At 36.6% G+C, this 21,360-nt stretch overlaps 1 protein-coding gene across 3 annotated transcripts; it reads right to left on the minus strand.

Annotated features, from left to right (window-relative positions):
- Nucleotides 1-229: 229 nt before the first annotated feature.
- LOC116309025 (uncharacterized) lies at nt 230-19,933 on the minus strand. Of its 3 annotated transcripts, XR_016119838.1 has the most exons (15): nt 19,592-19,933; nt 18,377-18,440; nt 17,424-17,908; nt 16,427-16,624; nt 15,496-15,708; nt 14,244-14,397; nt 13,464-13,615; nt 11,865-12,362; nt 11,141-11,246; nt 10,139-10,395; nt 8,804-9,034; nt 8,320-8,604; nt 8,038-8,115; nt 7,244-7,527; nt 230-1,992 (listed from the first exon to the last, which is right to left on the minus strand). XR_016119838.1 is itself a non-coding variant. In XM_089030254.1 (14 exons), exons 1-14 carry the CDS (start codon nt 19,727-19,729, stop codon nt 7,381-7,383), a joined length of 3,003 nt encoding a protein of 1,000 aa, XP_088886380.1. In that variant the 5' UTR covers nt 19,730-19,933; the 3' UTR covers nt 230-7,380. The 3 variants fall into 3 exon arrangements, 2 of the variants coding, with proteins under 2 accessions (XP_088886380.1, XP_088886379.1); XM_089030254.1 differs by having other exon boundaries at nt 230-7,527; nt 14,244-14,394; XM_089030253.1 differs by having other exon boundaries at nt 230-7,527.
- Between the last annotated feature and the right edge of the window lie 1,427 nt (nt 19,934-21,360).

The raw sequence follows: 21,360 nt of genomic DNA on the forward strand, positions 1-21,360 counted from the left end.
CCGTGAACATAAATCTAAAACTCTCTATTGCACTTAGAAGCACGGTGGGCATGATTTGAACGGCTGCCTCCGGCCTTGTTTACTGAATTAGTGTAGTAGTTGGACTTATAACGGAAAAGCTCATAATCGGGGTGGGATGGGAGGTTACAATAGGGATTTTAGAAACATTTGCTACGCATTTTCCACAATAGCGAGTAGTATCGTTACACAAAAAGACAGACCACCAGCCTTCCGTTAAACAAATTTATTAATTATTACGTTACCGAATGGAAGAAGAAAAGGTAAATAATACATTGAATACAAAGTACTGGCATGTACCTCTTTCATCGTTGGAGTATATTTTCTACTTCTTTCTACTTCTACGCAGCACCAGGGTAAATATTTCGGGCATCAATCACTTGCATCACCGTACCGGACTGAAAAAAAGAAAGCAAGCAAGACCGACCGACCACGGCCAACCGGGCGTACGGACATTATGACTGACAAACAAACCGAAAAACAACCAACCCAAACAATGACCAAACTAATTAACAAACCAATAACGCAAAAAAGGACACAAAGACAGAAAAAGCAAACCAACCATCAATACAACTGCAAATTCCTCAGCTTTGTAAATTTTGTTAAAGACAAAAGTACCGTGCAGGGATTGGGACGGCGCTATACTATGCCCAACAGCGAATATCGGCCGCCATTGAAATAATTACTGGCTAGCCTCGCCTTTCTCGTATTTTTTACATTTTGAAATTCTCTTGACTTTTCAATAATTTGATATATTTTTACCTCGAATTTTTTTAACTTTTTAAATTTTCTAAGGTTTGATTTCGGTGATTAATTCAAATACGATTGACAAAATTATGATAAATGAGTGGCGGCCATATTTGGGTTCGGTTAAATCAAAGGAGCCAAACATTATGACCATCGGGATCGAGTAGCCTCCTTTGCTGGCGTCTAAGGCTTTCACAGGTTTCCACGTCCCTTGTGGAAATCAGCATTAATCGACGGGGCAAGCGTGTATAACATTTTTCTTGGTGCTTAAAACATAGGTTTCATATTGAAAACGTCGCAAAGTGACGGATGTCCTTCCGCTGCCAATACTAGCAGCGCACGCCGCATTTATTACGTTAAAAATACTGATTGTGACATAGTCTTATTTGCTATGGCAGCGGTCTTACCTTATCAATAACCTTGAATAATTGTGTTCAAGTGATTAAGCACTGAAATGATCTCAGCACTGAATCTTGATCTCAGCTCATTAGAGACCGTTCATATATTTTATCGGGGAGGGGGTTATTCGAAAAATCCGGATCAAGAAAAGTGAAAAATATTCAAATCCCACAGCACTTTTACAAGAAACAGGTTAGAAAACGAGCATGTCATTTTCTACGTAACAACAGAGGGATGGTTAGATTTTTCGTACAATCGCACCGTCCCCTCCCCCTCCTAGATAATAAAGGAATGGTGCCTTGACATTGGTTAACAAGATCATAAAAGCCATCAACATCATCGCTGGTAAAGTTGGACAAGGCAGATCTCTTAATAATGCAAAAAAGACGGTGTGAGCTGACGTCCAACGATTTGTCCATGTAACAACCTTGGCTAATGTGGCCAAGCGCCATTGATGACGTGTGACATGCATAAAAAATCTTTTATCCCCTGGGTTTGCATCATGTCCTGTCTCTGCGAACAAACTTAGCCAACCCCAACTGAATTTCAAATTAACTATATCACTTACCTTGAAAGAAAGATTTTAACTTAGGGGTTAAAACCCAAAAAATTGTACGCATCACGTATTTCACAAAAGGTTCTCGGAACAAAGGCACCAATTGAGGAAGTGCAGACCAAGATTGCATTACAATAACACCGAAAAGTACTGTGCTTTTGTGCTCTGACAACCTTTTGTTGCAACTGCTACAAATGATTTGATCTGAAATTGGGATAACACATGCACACACCCGATCTTCCATAATCGCTGTAACCCTTGGTGATCACAATCTAGGCGAAGAACAAATGAAAAAACAAGCAAGATGAATAAATGAAAGAAAAAGAAACGCGCCTGGCACAAATAACATAACGTTTTTACTCTATTAAGCTCCCCGGAGGAGGTCTTTTTTAGTGCTGTTCGACTAGGGGGCTTACCACAAAGGGGGGCTTACTACAAAAGGGGGCTTATTAGAGGCTGGGGCTTCATAAATTTTGTTGATATTTGAACATTCATAATTTTTTTATTATTCATAATCTATACAGGTGAAATGACTATCAAAGGCCACCAAGAGGAGAAGGACTACAACGTTCTTTAGGGGTGGGGGCTTATTAGAAGATGGGAGCTTATTAGAGGATGGGGGATTTAAGAGGATGGCTGAACAGGGGCTGGTGAAAGTCTGTACTGGATTTCGGCAATTGAAGCGCGCAAATAACAATAATCAATCTGCAGCTGAAATAGAGGTCGGTGACGGTTTTGTTGCACACTAGGCCTGAACTGCACTAAGCCGTGATCGATGTGAATACAAAAAGTTCACAAATTTCGGCATTTTCCTAAACCTTTACTGCACTGGCGTTTCCGCACCGTGACATTCATATTTACATGTGACTTAAAAACCTTTACCAACCTTTTTTCAAATAGCATTGATCACCTAGAGGAATTGTTCTGGGGGACAAAACAATAGGCCGTTTTTCTCGTGCAAAAAAAACTTCCATTATTTTTTCCCCAAGAAACAATTCCGCCTCTCGGGACTTCGTGCAAGGGGTGTATACCTATTTGACATTAATGATTACATAAATGCAAAGTAGATGGCTTCATTGGAACTAGTTGTGTTTGACTAAGCGTGGTATATGGCAATAGAGGCTTTGCACTGGTACGTGACAGCAGCCATGACAGGAGGCACAACAATAGTCTTTTTCCTCTGGGAAACTTAATTATTTTTCATATCAATAAGATTAGATAATTTTCAATTGTTTCTGCCTCATGTCATGGCTGCAATAACGTGATGGTGCAAAGCTTCTATGGGGAGCTCAAGTCACTGAAAGCAATTCCCTGGGGACATTGAAGTAAGATAACGTGAAATCCCGGTTATAAGCCCTGGGATTACACTCATTCGTAATGGTTTTTGGTTGGCTGGAGGGCTTATATTCGGGGGAGCTTATGTTTCGATAAAAATTTATTTCCATTGACTTCCCAGTTCATCTTTCATACTAATGAAATGAACAAAAGGAATCCCAAGGTGGGCTTATAAACGGGGAAGGGCGCGTATCTCGTAACTGTAAGGACTGATATTTGATTTAGCAGACTAGTGGGCTTATAGCCGCGAGGCTTCTACCTGAAAAGATAATTGCGTTAGCAGCCCTGAAAGCCCTTTTGCTATTACCAGACACTTTACCATCGATAAGGGAAGGAGTCCGACAAAATAAGGCCTTTCATGCGGTCTCTATGCAAAGTGCGTGTAGGAATATATATATATAAAACCATGAGCAAGCCGGGTAAGTATCAAAGTAAGGATATCGGTAAGATTGATAAAAGCAGTGCGGTTACATATAATGAAGAGTACATGTCTGATCATGTCTCATCAGTGAAACAATTCAAAGAGCACAATATCAGTTTGGGATACACATCCAATCGTGCTGCGCTGTTTGCCTTTTATCTTCAGATTATTTAACCACGAGAGTTAGGCTGCAGGCTGCATACTTAATCGATTGGTGCCTAGAAAGCAGTGCTGTCCCATTACAACCTTTATCTATAAGAGCCATCCCCCTCCACGAAGTCGTGAATGAAATAGGAGAGTTATTGGTAGGAAATGTGACATAAATAAAAGATTGGTTCATATTCCTCTTTAAACTAAAACAAAAATTTTCTTTTGCTTGAGATGGTTTTAGGTTTCCACCAATCGAAATATGTCAACCAATGTGAACAACTATTGTTATGGACTAACTAGCGACTGACTAGCCTGACTGACTAGAAACATAAGAGCGCTTACACGTGTATGAGGCTAGCCAGTCCAGAGCAATAGTTATTCAAATTGGTCGCCATTTGATTCGGTGTATGAGGAGTTGACATGAAACAATGCGGGATCGAACACCAAATATTCTGCTTGAAACTGGGTGATCAGTTTTTAGGCATAAAGCCAATGCTAACAATCTTTTTTAAAATATTTGATGGAATGGGAACAATGGGAATATAGTTTGTACCATATAAATACGGAATAAGGTGACATCTGGTGTAAGATTTGGGGAGTGGCCAGGGAACACGCAGTGCGGGCTGGGTGTGGCTGGGTGTAGATCCTGCTGACTTCGCATAGCAAATGTATATTAAAACAGCTAATCAAGCTAACTAATCATAAGGATCATAATTATGTGTAAATGACTCTGATTTACTAATAAAAGTTACTTGAAAGGTCAATGCAAACAAAACGTAACAAATAAACGGCGTTTCTTTGAGAACATGACAAAACAATTAATACAAATACTGCTTGTTGTAAGAAAGCACTTTAATAGTTGTATTTGAAATGTTGTGTTTGCAGAGACCTGTTTAATAGTGCCTTTATTACCATCTATCCTCTAATACATTGCCTAAAAAGTAAAAAAAAACCCACAGGCATTGTTTAAACTTCATGTGCACATATACACTCAGATTGTCAGGTTCAAACGAACAGCATAAAGACCGAAATGGTACGTTAATAAGATGTATCTAGTGATTAAACATGTGGAATGTTTAGAAATTGAATATTGTACTCTATGATGTATGTTTTGAACCCCACATCATATTTTGCAATTAACCTTTTTACTAATACGGCGGCCATCATGAATTATGGGATGCCAAGAGGGCAAACGTAAAACATTTATAAAGCAGAGTGGCCAGATTACGTTTTAGAATAATTTGAAGTGTTGCTGTTCCGCATATCATTCCAACTATCGGCAAATTTAATCAATTTTTTGATGTGCTTCTTATTGAAAAGCAAAAGTTATATAAAAAAATAAAGTTATGTAGTTGCCCCATAGGCATCCAATGTCTTGAACTCAATATGGCGGTCGTATTAATTAAAAAGTCTTTGAGTGTTTACTAAATATAAACATTTCCATCAACGCATTTCAAGCTCTAAGAGACCTTATTCATTATTTAGAGTGGTTTTATCCCTGAAATAAAAAAATACTTGTCAATTGCGTAATAGTAAAATGGAAATAAGTATTTCACAGGCTAATAGGAAAAACCACTCTAAACAAGAACATTTCTCAAAATAAATGAAATGTGATGTGTTTGTGGAATGACTTTTCTTTGCCATGCTAGATCAAGGGGAATTATTGCTTAACATATTATCATGATTATCATCCATTCAAGCAAGAAGCATTTATTCTGTAATATAGTAATATAAAGGCATTGTGTTCTTACATAAACTCCCCCTCTGCCCCTTCCTCCAGGTACTAGGATATAAACTTGGCATTCTACCCCTTAGAGAATGGTCCATTTTCACATGTTCATTGCCTTTACCCTGGGAATAAGGGTTTCAAAAATCAAAACTGTGGCGTACTACTAAACAGCGCAAGCCAATTATTATGAATACTATAAATACGACAAGCTAGCGAATTTCATATTGAATTTCACGAGAAAACTGATATAATGAATCCAGAAGTGATTTGAGCAACAATGTTATCCAAATGAAATTCTGTGGAATTCTCAACTCAAACAATGAATTTTACTTAAATCCCAAGCCAAAAGATTGAAAAAAGACCCATTTATATGATTGTGTATTTTATGATTTACAAGACAAAAATATTAACACGGGCTCCCTGTATTTTTATGCGATTCAGCTTTTCAAATTTCCTCAATTTTAATCTAATTTTCGGGAACGTGTCGTATTGTTGTGTTTTTTTTGTTCTTTTAAAAACAGGCTTCATGTTTATTTGGTGCTTTTAGGGGAAAGAATGAACAAGAATTATGATTTAATCCAAAATTTAACATGGGCTACCATGTGAAATACCCCTTACGTAAGTCATCTCTAGCCAATCAGTGCACATATTTATGATGAGCTATGGGGTTCTTTAAGTTGTGAATAGATGTACTAAGCCAGGACAATAGCACACTGGGTATTCATGATATTCAAGGGTAAGCAAGATGACATTTTCAGTTTGCCTGCTTTTCACCTCATCTTGAATTTTCTGCAAATAAGAGACTTTCAACTGTCATAATTCATGCCAAAGTACAATTTTCTTCTAACAAAAGAATAGTAACAAAAACCAAAGAAATGATGAGCTGACATGCTATGATTTAAAGTCAAACTGAAAAAATCATTCCATGTTTTCCCACATGAGGTAGCCATTATTATAAAAGGGAAGCACTGTAGGCCAGGATAAGGAAGAAACTGCTGATTTGTACAAGGGACATGGGTTAAATTACTGTATGGATCATAACATTAAAGGAGGGGTTTAATAGTACAAGACCTGTTCACCATGGACCACAGTCAATAGGTGGCCACATACGCGTTGTTCCTATGTGAAAAAATGCTTTTGTTTGGTGTTCCAATCGATGTCATGTTGACACTTTTTATTTCCAAACTGACTACTGGCCAGAAATTTGTTATTCCAGTACAGTATGTGGCTGTTGCATGAACAAGGTCCATTATATAGTAAAACATATTTGCATTAAATAATTACTTCTGATCAACATATTCTTTTCATTTTTAATAGTAACCACATTTCCTTAAAATATCATGTCTCGAACAAAAAGTGATGACCGTTTCGTACATTGAGGGTCATCAAGCCCCATTAGAAACGTTTCTTAAACAAAATGCTTAATGAAACATAAAACCTTATACTTGCTCAAGACATTTGAAATCGCAAGAAAATTCGGTTCCTATTAAATGGCAAAGGAAATTATCTTTAATAAGTATTCTTTTAATATGTTTATAGTTAAATTTTGACACAATTATTGAAGAAGACTGTACAGAATTATCAAAAATAAACCTTAGTATCATCTTCAAAAACATTATTTTGTAGAATTCATCAACCGTCATTTTTCAATTCCTGTAAAGACTTACTTCAACATTATGAATAATATTATATGGCAAAATAATATTTTAATTTTTAAAACATGCAGCACACTTACACTTTGCTTTTTAAACTAAGAATGCCTAGAAAAGCTAGACATGAATCCAAATACATGATTATATCATAAAACAGTGTAATAATAACAATTTAAAATAATATAATGACATAGGTTAGAGGATAATAATTATAAGAAGCAAACCAGTCTACAAACCCTTTTGCTTTTAGTTCTGCATGTGCAATGCCAATACCAAGTTCACTTGTAAAGAAGCAGACTTTTGTTAATGAGCTGGTACTGACCTCATGGATAAAGTTTCCTGCATTAACAACTGGATGGACTAGACTTGAAGTTCAAAATCTAGGACGCTTGTTGGCTTCATAGAATTCTCCCATTCCTTGCATCAATGGTTGAGGTTGATTCAGATATGACTGATCAGTTAGCTGTTGATCAGGATTAGCTCTCTTCTGACCATGCTGGTTGGGATCATTTGAAGATGCCTACAAAAACACATCCAGTATCATCTATCAAGCAATATATCAAGGAAAAAGAGTTTGCTAATATTCTTACCCAAGGATTATTGGATTTCAACTTAAATTTAATTTTTATTTCCCTGGTTGTCTACCCATTTTGGAAATTCCACGTCAGCCCCCCCACTCTTGAGATATTGCTCTTTTCACTGTTCATATAGGAGGTTTTATGGAATTTTTTTTCTTTCGAGGTCACATTCTTGCACAAGCAGTTCGCTGCCCATCAAATTTTATAAAAACATCCCATCTGCTTTCAGTTATAGATTAAACATGCTTTTCTCTTTTCAAATATAAGAATATCCAAAGCACACGAGTATTTTAATTTATATTTCTAGCAAAATACTATTAATATTACAAGAACAAATTTTGATGGCCCGCCAGAAATGTGAGGATAAAACCTCCCTTAATCGTAAAAAACATCAACGAACACACTAAACAACGCATTTAGTTACTGATTTACAGAGGTCATAATATGTATACCTGAGTACTGTACATAACTGGCGCAGCTGAATGTTGTGGTATTGGTGAAGGAGTTGATGTATTTGAAGGCATTTGAAGCTGACAAAGAAGAAAGAAAAAAACAGTGAAAAAGAGTGAGAAATTCCATGAGGTTCTAAAAAACTGCAAGCCGGATAGATGGAGGGATATACATGTAGATGAGCAAGATAAAAAGGCAAACTGCAAAATACTAACTGTTGTAGTCAGAGAGATATTTTCTCCATATTTATTTCCAGTGTTATTAAACTGAAATTTACAATCTACCTGCTGCTGTTGATAGCTGTGATCAAGTGTGCGGAACTGTTGTGTTGGATTGAACATTTGGTGTTGTTCCTGTTGAAGCTGGCCAGGACCAGGACCAGGACCAGGTTGTGATTGTATTGTGGGTTGCTGAACTGGTCTCCATTGCTGTGCTGAGGTATCACAGATTTGTTGTTCCTGTTCTCCTGAAGGTACTTGGAAACCTTGCAAAGACATCATGGGTGTTGGCTGTAGTACATTCGCTGCAGTTTGCACCCATTTTGTCTCTGCAGCTGCTACCATGGGACCCTAAGGGATAAGAGAGAATTTTCTAGTTAGAAAAGAATAATGTGGATCATTGCAAAACCAAAACAAATTATAAGTAAATAATAGCTGCATTTTTTAATGGTGTCATGTATTAGTGTTTTAAAAGTAGGCACATGACTGTACAGGCAACTAACATAACTTTTAATAACTCTTACTAAATCTTCATTCCTCAGCCTCCTACCTGTTGGAACATTTGTTGTGAAGGCTGAACCACTTGTCCCTGTTGATTAGGATAGCCTGGCAGCTGATGATGGTGGAAAGGTTGTTGAATTGGTTTTTGCATTAGCTGTACAACCTGTGGAATTTCCTGTGATTGAGGTGCATGTCCTACTGGTTGTTGTTGTTGCGGTGGTGGTGGTGGTTGTACATGATCAGCCGTGAATGGCATTCCAACTTGTTCTACTAAAGGACCCTAAACATGTTTTGGATGGTAAAAATAAATGCAGTACTACGCAGCAAAAAGGCATGGCAAATAAAGCATGTTCAGAGACAGACTTTAGGACTGGAATAAATAATAAGCTAAACCTGAATGAAACATATATATGACAACATTATGAGAAATTGCTCTAGAAATTATTATAAGAAATTGCTTCCAATTGCGTTAGAACATGGAAATGAATTCTGAATAGTTTTAATTATTCCCCATTTGAAGGAATTTCCACTTATTCCCAACACAATGTTAAGAAATAGGTTACATTTGTGTCCTCAGAATAACCTGGGACCAATAATCTTTTCTGTTGTTTCCTTAGCTTGTTGTTAATTGGGGTAAAGAAGAAGAAGAAGAAAATGATAATGATGATATGGTAATGTGACCATGATGGTAATATGATGAATAATGACAATAATAATAATAATTTGACTTATTAGTTATTACATATCTATTAACCTAGATCACCAAGTCAATAATTTAGATATTAACCTTGAATTTGTGTCCATTTCTCATTATAAAATCAAAGTACAGATAAACAGGAGCATAAGCTTGCCTCATTGAGGCATGGCTTACTACAAACAATCCACTGCAACATTAAATCTTATCATACTGTTGGGATTTGCCTTGTAAAAGCCCTATCAAATTTCAACTGTATTAGATGAGCCTACATAATCTATATTGGCTTGATGCCAAAGGGATATAATAATAATAATAATAATAATAATAATAGCAATAACAATAACAATAACAATAACAATAATAATAATAATAATAATAATAATAACTTTATTGATGTCTCTAATTCTTCTAGCCGGGCACAAGTGCCCTACAAATCAGGGAGGATGTATAGGCTTCTTGCCCCTGCTTTTGGTACTTAGAACTCTAAATTCGATTTGGGGTATTAAACATGTTCCCATTTTAGAGCACATAATTGAGTATGTCATTTACTTGGATTTTGTTTCTTTGTTTACCAGTAACCATTGAGAAGATAGATGTACCACAAACACAACATGTATAGTTCACCATTTTAGCCACTTTGTACAAAAACTCCAGTAGAAGGGGTTTGTAAGCCATCTTTAAACATACCTGTTGCTGGAAGCCATAATTATGATACTGAATATTAGGGTCCTGTTGAGTTGGTCCAACAGCTTGTCCTTGGGCAACAGATAACTGAGGTGATGTTAAATGGGGTTGTGTTTGGTCAAGTTGTTGCATTAAAGGCTGAGGAGGTGCCATTGGTTGTGAAGGGGGGAGACCATACTGAAGTGGAACTGCTTGACCACCTGGTGTTTGGGAAGGAATACTTTGGGTGCCATTGGTGACTTGTGATGTTTGCCATCCACCTAACCAACAAAAAGGCATCCAAACTGATTATGTTATCCACTGCAGCCATAAAAAGAGTGCAATTCAACAGCATGTAAGAAAAACTAAATAAATAACAAGAACTGGTAATGTCCAAATAATGCATGGCTACCAATGCATTTGATAGTGTACAGAAAAAATAGTGTGGAACATCAAGTTGGTTCTATATATGTATAGTCAATCGCATGGTCTGAAATAATTGTCTATCCAGTCATCAGAGATGACTACAATTTTTAATTCATGACTAGATCATTTCCAATAAATATGGTTACAGCTCACAACAAAAATTTGTCCCAAGCCTATTTGCAGTGTTTGTTACAAAAGGGTTTTTCTCAATGTTTTTCATAATAATCAATAATATTAAGGCCCCGTTCACAAGTACCCAGAAATTTTTGTATCCGCAATTTTTTTTTTCGGATACGGGTTGCGTCCACACATGTCCAGAAAAGTTTGTATCCATATCCAGAAATTTTCGAAAACGGTCTCCAGAGTGGAAATTTTGGAATACGCTCTGAATACAGATACGTGTGGACACGTGGATATCAGTCACCATACTGTCATAATTGTAGAAATATTGCTGACCAAGATTTTCGCTGGATGCCTTAATCCTAAAACATGGTTGTTTAATGGTCAACCTCTTAAAAGTTTAGACCCTGAATCTTCATTGTAATTATTATTTCTATTTCATGAATAGGGAGATGGTTGACTGGAGACATAATAATGTACCTGATTGATTCTGATTTGTTACTGCAGTCAAAGAAGTTGATCCAGCTGGAAAACCTGGCAGCATTTGTTCTGGCACTGGTTGGGGTATGAATGTTTTAGCTGGAGACTGAATAAAAAGAAGTGCTCATAAGTGGTATAATAAACAAACATCTAATCACTGACTAGAACTGTTTTCTGTTACAAATTAAGGAAAATAGATATGGGCCATAGAAAGCATTTAAAGGCTGGAGATAGAGATGTCAAACAATTATTTTTTAATTTATGAAATGTGTTTTTGTCACTCGGTAAAGATCTATATGTTAAGTACTGTATATACTACATCAAGTGTATAAGCAGATTTTAAAATTCTCAGGATTCGAACCAATGACCTCTCATTTGTTAGACAAGATCTCAACAGCTCGGCCACTGAGGCTTTACGGGAGAAGGTCATATTAGATCTATATTTTAATCGTCTAGCAAATAAGAGGTCAGTGGTTCAAGTTCCGCAAGAACCCAACTGAGGCAGAGTTAATCTGCTTATACACTTGTTGTAGCATACACTTAACATATCAATTTTTTAATTTATCTTTTGGATTTCCCTGAAAAATGTACATCTTTTATTATGACCACTCCTCTGGAACTGACTAGTTATCTGGATCACATAATTATGTAATAAACGAGTTAGATTACCAAATATTTTAAAAAAAATTGTAACTAGAATAAAATGAGTGGTACATGTAAGTACCTGGTGAAGACCTTGTTGTGGTACTGGTCCACTACCTGGTTTAGACATCTGGTGCTCAGACCATTGACCATTCCCTGGTCCCACTAAACCCATTGGTCCAGGTGGTGCTGCCTGCTGACCCTGACCATGTCTATCAAAACTAGCTTCCACACCATGAACTACAGGTCTATCCATCTGTCCACTGGGGCCTCCAATTGGTTGTCCAAGTAAAGGTTGTGGGGCTATAACTGGTGGTCCCTGAGCTTCTGCAGGTCTGAAATCTTGTAGCAATGGCTGTGGAGGTGCTTGCTGCATCTGCTGGGACTGCTGTGGGTTATTTTGTGGTGACATTAGCCACTGTTGCTGCTGTTGTTGTATTAGTGGTTGTGGTTGTACCTGGGACTGCATTAGTGCTTGGAGTTGTTGTCGTTGAGGTTGTGATTGGTTAACTGGTCGTATACCCATGCTTCCTGGCTGTGGCTGTTCCATTTGGGGTACAAATGCCTGGTTTGCTACTCTCTACAAATAATAAAAAGACCATATATATGGCATCAAATGAGGGCATGCATTTATAGTGGCAGATCCAGGATAAGGGGGTGACTATTACAAAGGTTTTACCAGGAATGCAAGGGAAAAGTGGGGTGACTATATAATCATATCAAAATACAGAGAAATACTCTGGGTTGGAAAACATGAATTTTACCAGTGTTTTCGATATTCTGAAAACACTGACATTTTAACAGCTTGTTGTGAAATTGGTTTTCCACTGCTGCCAGTTATTAATATCAAAGGTAACATCTGAATATTTTTATTGACAGCAATGAAAAAGCAAAGTTTAGAATGCAGCTGACAACTACTGAGTTCACAGGATAATATTTTAAAACTGCAGTAACATGACTAGCACTTACTTGTTTACTAGTAATTGTAAAAGGGTAATGTCTGAACAATAATAATTTGCAGGTGATTTGACTAGGAGCATAAAGCATGATTTTAATGATCAAAAAAAGAATTAATTACTGTAATCCCATCAAGCACTGTAGAGAAAATCTAAGCTTGTAAGAAACTTTTTCAAGAGCGTTGAAGCCATGAAAAATAACCTGACTGTTGAAGGTGAAGGTAATTTCTTAGTCTTATCTGGGCAGTATATTCTTTAAAGTAGAACATTTTAAGCATGAAATTATTGGCTTATTTCACCCTGCTCTTCAAGGATTGGAGGTGCCAAAAAGCATGGCATTGATTCTTTTTCAAAAACATGTTTAACGATCTGCTGGCTATTCGGTTTTCCTCATTGATCACCTAGATTAGATCTTATAAATTAGTCACACCCTCAAAAAGGGAGTACTGCAAGGGCAGATCCAGGGGGAGCAAAGGGGACCTGAGACCCCCCCTTCATCAGAAAAAATGATGCTTCCGTTGTGTTGACGGAAGAAACTCAATTAGACCCCCCCCCCCCCCCCACTAAAATTTTGGCTGGATCCACCCTTGTACTGTAAAACAGATTACTAAATGGTACAGTGTAGATAGTCATTAAATTTATGATTTTTGGGATTATATCAATATTCACAGCAGTTGCTGTAAAACCCATCAATTTATAATATAATAAAAGAAGGTCAAACCAACCTCCTCAGGGGGTTGTTGTGCAAAAACATTGCCATTGCTATTCGAGTCCATTAATGGTCTTGCTGGACCATTTCTAAAGACAGCACATCTTGGATCAGCAGTGGCAGCCATTCCTCTAGGACAAAACCCCCTTGGTCCTCCTTGCCTTGGACCTGAGCAAACCATTTGAAAAACAAATAACTTTACTTTGTTATTTTTCTTGAATAAAGGTGGTAGTTTCTCTGTGAAACGCAAAGAGTTTGTGGCCATTGTTTCTGTGCATCCTTTCTGTGTGCACTCTTGAGCTTTTTTAAATGAGCAAAAAAAAAATGGATGGATGATTTTGTATTCATTACAAATGGGATCAAAATAATACAAATCAGTGGCCAAATTTTCAAAGTTTGCAGCTCAATATTGCAAAATATTATGGAAAGTTAAATCCCATTCCCAACCAAAGAGAATTGCTACTAATAACATTACAAAAACTTGAAACAGGATTCAACGTGTGCTTTCTAGCATTCAGTGGCAAGACTGGAACTTTGTTTGATGAGTTGTGTCAAATATAGCATGAGTGCCCAAAATTTATTAAAAACTGCTTTACAAAAAAATTATCTTTTTTTAAAAGCTTTACTACAAAGCAATAAGTATTTATGTTATTGGTTTGCAATTCCTTTTGGTAGCAAACAGACTTTAACATGGCAGTGAAAGTTTCAAGATCGGTAGTGAACATGACTGTGGTGAAAGTACTGTAAATGGTAGTGAAAGTAAATGGTAGCAAAACGTACTAGGTACCATACAGACCTGGTCCTCTAAGTGGGATGTCAGCCATAAGTGGGCGTGGTCCTCTGACTAGATGACCTCCTATAAGAGGTCTTTGGGGTGGACTTCCCATTCTTGCACCAGCTTCTCTTATCAATGGCCTTACAATCATTTCTGCTCTTTGACTGCACACCTGCTAAATTGATAATAAATAACCCTTTGAGAAATACAGACAAGATACCTATATCAGGGCAAAGTTTAATCCATTTATTACATCCATTTTGAAATCACAATCAATTCCTGCAATCTGATTGGGTCCCTGCAGCAGTGATTTCAGCCTAAATTGCACGATTTTGAGCTCTAAATTGCACGATTTTGCACATCAACTGATATGAACCAATCACAAGAGAGACATGCCATTTTCCAGCCAATTATATCAAGGAATCCATCTGAGTGTTGAGCTCACCGCTTCTTGCGGAAAAAAAAAAAGCCACGGCTCAAAAAAAAATTTACTGAAGAACGATTTTATCGTCAAAAGTCGTAAAAAAAGACTGAAAAAGCCATATAAAAAGGACTTAAAAAGACCAACTGATCACTTAAGATTGTCAAAAGCATCTTTGTAAAGTAGCTGCTTAAATATAAAGTTGAAGATATTACAGCGAAAAGCAGTGGGGGAAAATGCAATCAGCATTTTTGAATGTGACTTCTTGGTGATTGACCGTGGTTTCCTTTTCAATCTGATTTTTGCTGAGCTACGTGACTTCTTAAGGACAACCGAAGGACTAAACAATCTTTGATTTTTGCTGTTTTCTCTGCACAAGTGTGATCTTAACATGTTGAACAGAAATCGTAAAAATACAAGCAGTGAGCATTGGCTGCATGTATGGACAACAGCCAGTTCATTAAAACCCTTTTGGGCAGGATTGTTTTGCTATTTAATGTAAGTAATTGAAAGTGTTGGTTTACAAAATGAGAATCATTGCTCGATCAGTATAAACAAGTTCTCTTGACAGCATGTTTGAATCGACTGCTTGTAGATTGTAAGTCATGTCGGTTTAACTGGAAAAAACGTCTTTTTCAAAAAATATTTCAAAAAGGACATAATAAAGTGGTAATTGAACTTCGTGTCGTGAAATTTTGGTCTGAAATCAAACTTGCAATTACAAATCGCACTACTGCTACGCGGTCGTGCCTTTTTGTAATCGCGCATTTGATTTCAGACCAAATTGCACTCCACTCAGTTCAATTACCAAATGTAAATCAAGATTATGATCCATCAAGATTTCTTTCAAACCTGTGCTGGAGACCTTTGTGAAATCAAAGGTACTGGAAACCTAGCTGCAGGTCCTCTTACTTCAATATTCTGAATATGTGGACTGTGGACCATCAGAGGTCTTGCCATTAATGGGTGTGGCATTGATGGTGGCATGGGTTGAGCTGACCACTGAGGTACCATTGCTCTAATGTCAGCTGGTCCAGCTTGTATTAAAGGTATTTGATTCACAACCTGTGGAACATGAAGAGTAATTTTTTTATCAACAATTCCTTTACTGCTAGACTTTTTTCTTAATGACGTTCATGGGCAAAAGATCCCATCGTCAAATTTTTTATTTTATTTTGAAAGAACATCATACTAGAGGTAAAATAAGTATGTATTAAATGTATTAAAGGTATTTGATTCACAACCTGTGGAACATGAAGTTTGTTTTTTTTTTTCATTTAAATCTATGAGAGATGAAAGACGTTTTATGATATTTTGCTCATCAAAACATTGGAATGACATTATCACAATGAGCGCAAGCTCACTATGTTTATGAGTAGAAAGGATGCGCGAAAACAATGCCCATGAACATCTTTAAATGACTTTACTATGAAAATCAGATGGATGTTTCGATGCTTATCTAGCATCTTTTCCAAGTGTCTATTGGAAGCCAACAAACTGCTTATATTACGTTACTGCTATTTTCAATATTAGTTGAATTCAGTAGTAGTATTTTCCCATTTGGAATTTGGCTTTTTACTGACCCTAGCTCAATGGCATTGGAAAGCCAAAGTGCAACATTCAGAAAAACCTGATTCCCAATAATTTATTATTATACCAAATACAATACAAATTGTGTATATATAGCAGTGACAGCTTTCGCTTGATCAGTCTCTAACAAAAAGATGTTCAGCATCGACTTCTAAATATTGCAAAATGGTTTGGCTCAAGATATACTTCATACCTGTGAAACATTGTTTGTGGGTTGAAGACCTAGAATACTAGCTCCTGTCCTTCCAGGAGTGCCATAAGCAACTCGTATATTAGATCCTTCTATTTGAGCTCCATTGTGAGCTTTTAGTCCTCTCTCAGCATCAATACTAGTCGCATAGTCCACAAAAGCAAACCCTCTTGATGCCCCTGTTTGGTGATTCACTGCAACCTATATTATAAACAATACATTGAACATCAAATATTCACCACCTTCACATATCTTGATTGACTGTTTCAGGCTGTAGAAATTGATTCTTTAAGGACTTATTTTGCATTTTTGACTTAATGGTTCCTTGTAACATATTAATTGCACCCCCCCCCCCCCCTCTTCCAGTCAAAAGCCATGTGATTGATGGTAAGCAAGATTGCACTGTATATGTAATTACATTGGTTTACTGGTTTATACTGCGGTTTTCAATATGCTGACTCTGTAGTCGTGAGATGCATGATGGATTTGATTTTTCACTCCGCCAGTCAAAACTTAAAAGGTACTGACTGATTATTTTTGATTGACCGAAGCCAAAAACCAAATTTCAGTATGCAGCTGGCAACTTTGGTGTCAGCATAATTATGGAGACTGCAGTTACACAAAGCACTAATTTGAGTCTATGCACAAGTTTCAAATTTACTTCTTGTTTCAGAACTCTTCTAAGAGAGCCGAGGCCAAATATTGAGTGGTAGTGTGTGTGAGTGAAAAGTGTCCCCAATTAGTGCAGAAGCAATAGAATGACTACATGTAGATACTTAAATAAAGAGAGTTATTTGTTTATATTGGAAAAATATTGGGTCTAGGTTAAAAAAAGCTTGCTCCCAAATTTTTATATTTCGTCTTCAAGGTTTTTCAAGAAATACAAAAAATTAGATCATCATAAGTACTGTCAATGAAAAAGAAAAAAGAAAAGAAAGAGGGAGGAAAAGATAATAAAAAGTGAGGGATGAAATTGAAACTTGTGGTGCTTGATAATTACCTGAGCAAAAGTTACAGTCCCTGTTCTGCTAAATATTTCTTGGAGTACTTCTCCATTAGTGAAATCTCTTGGAAGTTTATCGATAAAAAGAGTCTTGGAATGCAAGCCCTCATATGTACAGGTAGTTAGATTAGGCTCTGCAAAGTCAACTCTCAATATACGACCACCAATATACTTTGATCCCGTATTCATTAAACTCTGCTTTGCCTGTGCTGCCAACTCTTTGTTGGAATATTCTACAAAACCATATCCCTTGCTTTCACCAGTGACTTCACTTCTCACAAGAAATATCCTCTCAATTGAACCATACTGCTTCATAAGTACCTCAAATTGTTCTTCGCTAAAGTCAAATGGTAGATTTCCAACAAATAGCAAACTATCTGGTTGGACAAATTCAGCCTTGATGGCATGACCATTGAATATTCTGTTGTTAAGAGCTTTAATTGCAGTTTCTGCTTGTTCTGCATTGCTGAATAATATCGTAACTATCAGAGGAAAATGAAGAAAAGTTTTATTGAGTAGTTATAAGATGGAGCTAACAATGAATAAAGGTAATGCATGATCATTACTGTCACCATAATGTAACCTGCCAATGTTTGAGCCAGGATTTTCACAAGAGATTCATTTTAAACTGATACTGTTACCTACATGTACATGTACAAGTAAATTTTTTATCTTAGCGGTCTTTATGGGTCATGTTTTTTTTCTTCATGGTGCAACTTTGGCAGGGCCTAGCTCAAACCCTCATAGCTAAGGCATATCATCCTGAAAAATTATCTATTAGTCACTAAACAAATAAAGTTTGAATGGTTCAACAGTTTCAGCCTCATGTACTCCCAATACACATAACCATACTCATAATCATTAAATGAGAACACTAAGAAGTTTGAACAGGAACCTGATACCCTTGATCTATCAACCAATATTGGGATATTAACAAAAAATCAACTAACCTGCATTTTTCTCAAATTTTATATCATCTGCATTGTGGCCTTGCAAAAGCGTTTTTTTAAATTCCTATAAAATGCAATTAAACTAGAGTTAGATATTGACAGACTCTTGGGCAACAGTATAGTGTAAGTGGCAACTTGAGTGGTTAATGTCTAGCACTTGCATATCCATTTCTATTACACATAAATCTAGGGCACACAGCTACAGTCTGGCTTTTCCTTCGTAGTAGGGGCAACACATTCAATGTGCATGCACAATTGGATCATGTGTGAGCTCTATTCATTTTCATGAATCTAAGTGTTTTTTTATCATTGAGATTTTGCCTGCAAGCTGGTGCTGCATAATAATTAAGACACAGGACCCCCTTCGAGGTACATTTTTGCACCAATTTGCAACCCTTTTAATTTCCCCATACCCATCATATTGGAGTGAGAAAATGAATCCATTATTAAGCTAAAAACCAAACTCTTTCTTCTATACACACTCTCTGGCAATGACATCAACCCTACATTAGAGCATCAAAGCTAAATACTGGTGAAATTACTAAAAATGGGTGTATTACAAAAAATGTTTTTAAATCTGACAATGGGATAAAATCAAAACTACATATTTTGTGTATAATGGGAATAAAATTTCACGTAACACGAAGGCTTCAAGTCCACACTTATAGCGCAATAACATTTTATATTGCTAATCATACAGCTTCTCATTAATCCCATATAGGTAACTGTCCAGTTATTTTCTCAATCGGACAGGTCTTATTGATATGGGATTAATTAGGCAGCTATATAATTAATAGGTAATAGGATTTCATGCTCCCCAATCAAGAAATAATTAGACTCGAAAAATTCCTCTGACTGTCAAATAGGACTCGGCCTATGGCCTCATCCAAGTTTGTCAGTCCTCGGAATTTTCCTCGTCCAATTATTTCTTAATTGGACAGCATGGAGTCCTATTACATACACTAATGTTTAACACACATTTTGAATGCTAACAAATTATATCCTAGTCTTCTGTGAAAAATGGGGACGACCAATTTATTTTTCTAGTAAAATTTGACTTATTTTTGACAGCTTTCCATGCTTACGTTGTTCGCGCGTTTTTATTTTTAAAAGGGGTGAACTTCGGTACTCTATAATTTCGATTCTGACATAAGATTATAAAGCTAATGTTTTGTAAAATTTTACATGTGGTTTGAAAAACATTAACTTACTCACCTCTACGTCTAGCACATCTGGAAGATTACTTATGAGAACCTTTCTTCGTTTATGAAACTGCTGCTTGGAAAGGGCGAGTTTATTGAATATGACTGGATTTATCAATGGACCAGCGCTGGATGTGTTGCCATTTTCCATAGCATTTTCAGCTTATGACTTTGATAAATTCACGTAAGATAAGAATACAGGCCTTAATTCAACAAAAGTAAAGCTCAGCAGAGACCTCTAGAGATAGGAGATACTGAGTTGAAGGATGTTTCTGACTACTTTGGCTATTTTAGGGTAGAATTGAATACATTTTAAGACAACAATCTTCTTTTACAATACACTTTACCTTGTTTTTTCCACAACATCCGGGTACTAAAACCTAACACATGGCGGAGAAAGACTGAGACTAGACGCAACAAGAAACCACAGGAAACCCGCACTCCTAGAACGGATTTATTTTTAATTTTTATGGACTTCAACTATTTGTAGTCGATTTATTTTCAATTTTGAATTTTGTTATTACAAAAGAAAAGAGAATTTTGATTAATTTATTACAAAAAATTAACTTATTTATTATTTATTGTATTGTATTTACATTTACCAATTAGGTCATTCGCTCAATACTGAGCATTTTAGACCACGCTAAATAATTATTAAAATGATTAAATAATTAACATATTAATAAATAGAATAAATAATAAAAAATAGTAATTGTCCAACAAGTTAATAAATATCTGCAACTGCATTCTTAAATGCTGCAAGTGAGGTTGCTAGTGCTGCTTCCTTTGGGAGTATTGTATTAGCATGTGAATTTATTTAACTCTTGATTTTTCTGAGGGAGGGGGTATGCTAATGGGAGGGGGTATGCTATTAATGGGAGGGGGTATGCTATTTATGGGAGGGGGTAGGCTAATGGGATTGGGTGCACTATTAATGGGAGTGGATAGGCTAATAGAATGAGGTACACTATTTATGGGAGGGGTTAGGCTAATAGGATGACGTATGCTATTTATGGGAGGGGATATGCTAATGGAAAGGCTAGGGTGTAGGCTAGTTGAAGGGGGTGGGCTAATGGGAGGGGATACGCTAATGGGGGGGTTGGCTAATGGAAGAGCGTAGGCTAATTCAAGGGGGTGGGCTAATGGGAAGGCAGTGTAGGCTAGTTGGAGGGGGTGGGCTTATGGGAGGGGATGTGCTAATGGGTGGGAGTGGGCTAATGGAAGGGGGTATGCTAATTGGATGGGGTGGGCTAATGGGTGTCCATAACATAGAGGTGTTCATAATATAGAGTTGTTCGTAATTTAGATGTGTCCATAATCGATATAGGTGTTTGTAATATAGGTGTCCATAATATAGAGGTGTTTGTCATATAAAGGTGTTAATTTTGTGTGTATGTGTTTGTAAATTGTATTGTAACTATTTACTACTTCTTAAGTATTGAAAAAAGTGCTCATTATAATATAGAGGTATCCTGGTATAGAGGCATCCATAATATAGAGGTGTTTGTATTATAGTGATGTCCACAATATAGAGGCGTCCATGATATAAAGGTGTCCATAATTATTGAGATGTTGGTAAGGATAGGTTCTACTGCACTACCTTATTTCTGACTCAGAATTAATGTTACTAGTCAAAATGACCAGTAAGGCAAGATTTCACCAGACAGCTTCCAATTCTGGTTGGACATTGTCCAATGACCAGCCATTATCATAATTCGACTCTGACATGGAATGAAACCAACCCTGCCTTATACTGATCCTCTATTTATTCTTCTTCTAAAT

The sequence above is a fragment of the Actinia tenebrosa genome, unplaced genomic scaffold (assembly GCF_029948245.1).
Source record: "Actinia tenebrosa isolate PJP-AT-01 unplaced genomic scaffold, QUT_ActTen_1.0 PGA_scaffold15__27_contigs__length_11533743, whole genome shotgun sequence".
Classification (NCBI taxonomy): Eukaryota; Metazoa; Cnidaria; class Anthozoa; order Actiniaria; family Actiniidae; genus Actinia; species Actinia tenebrosa.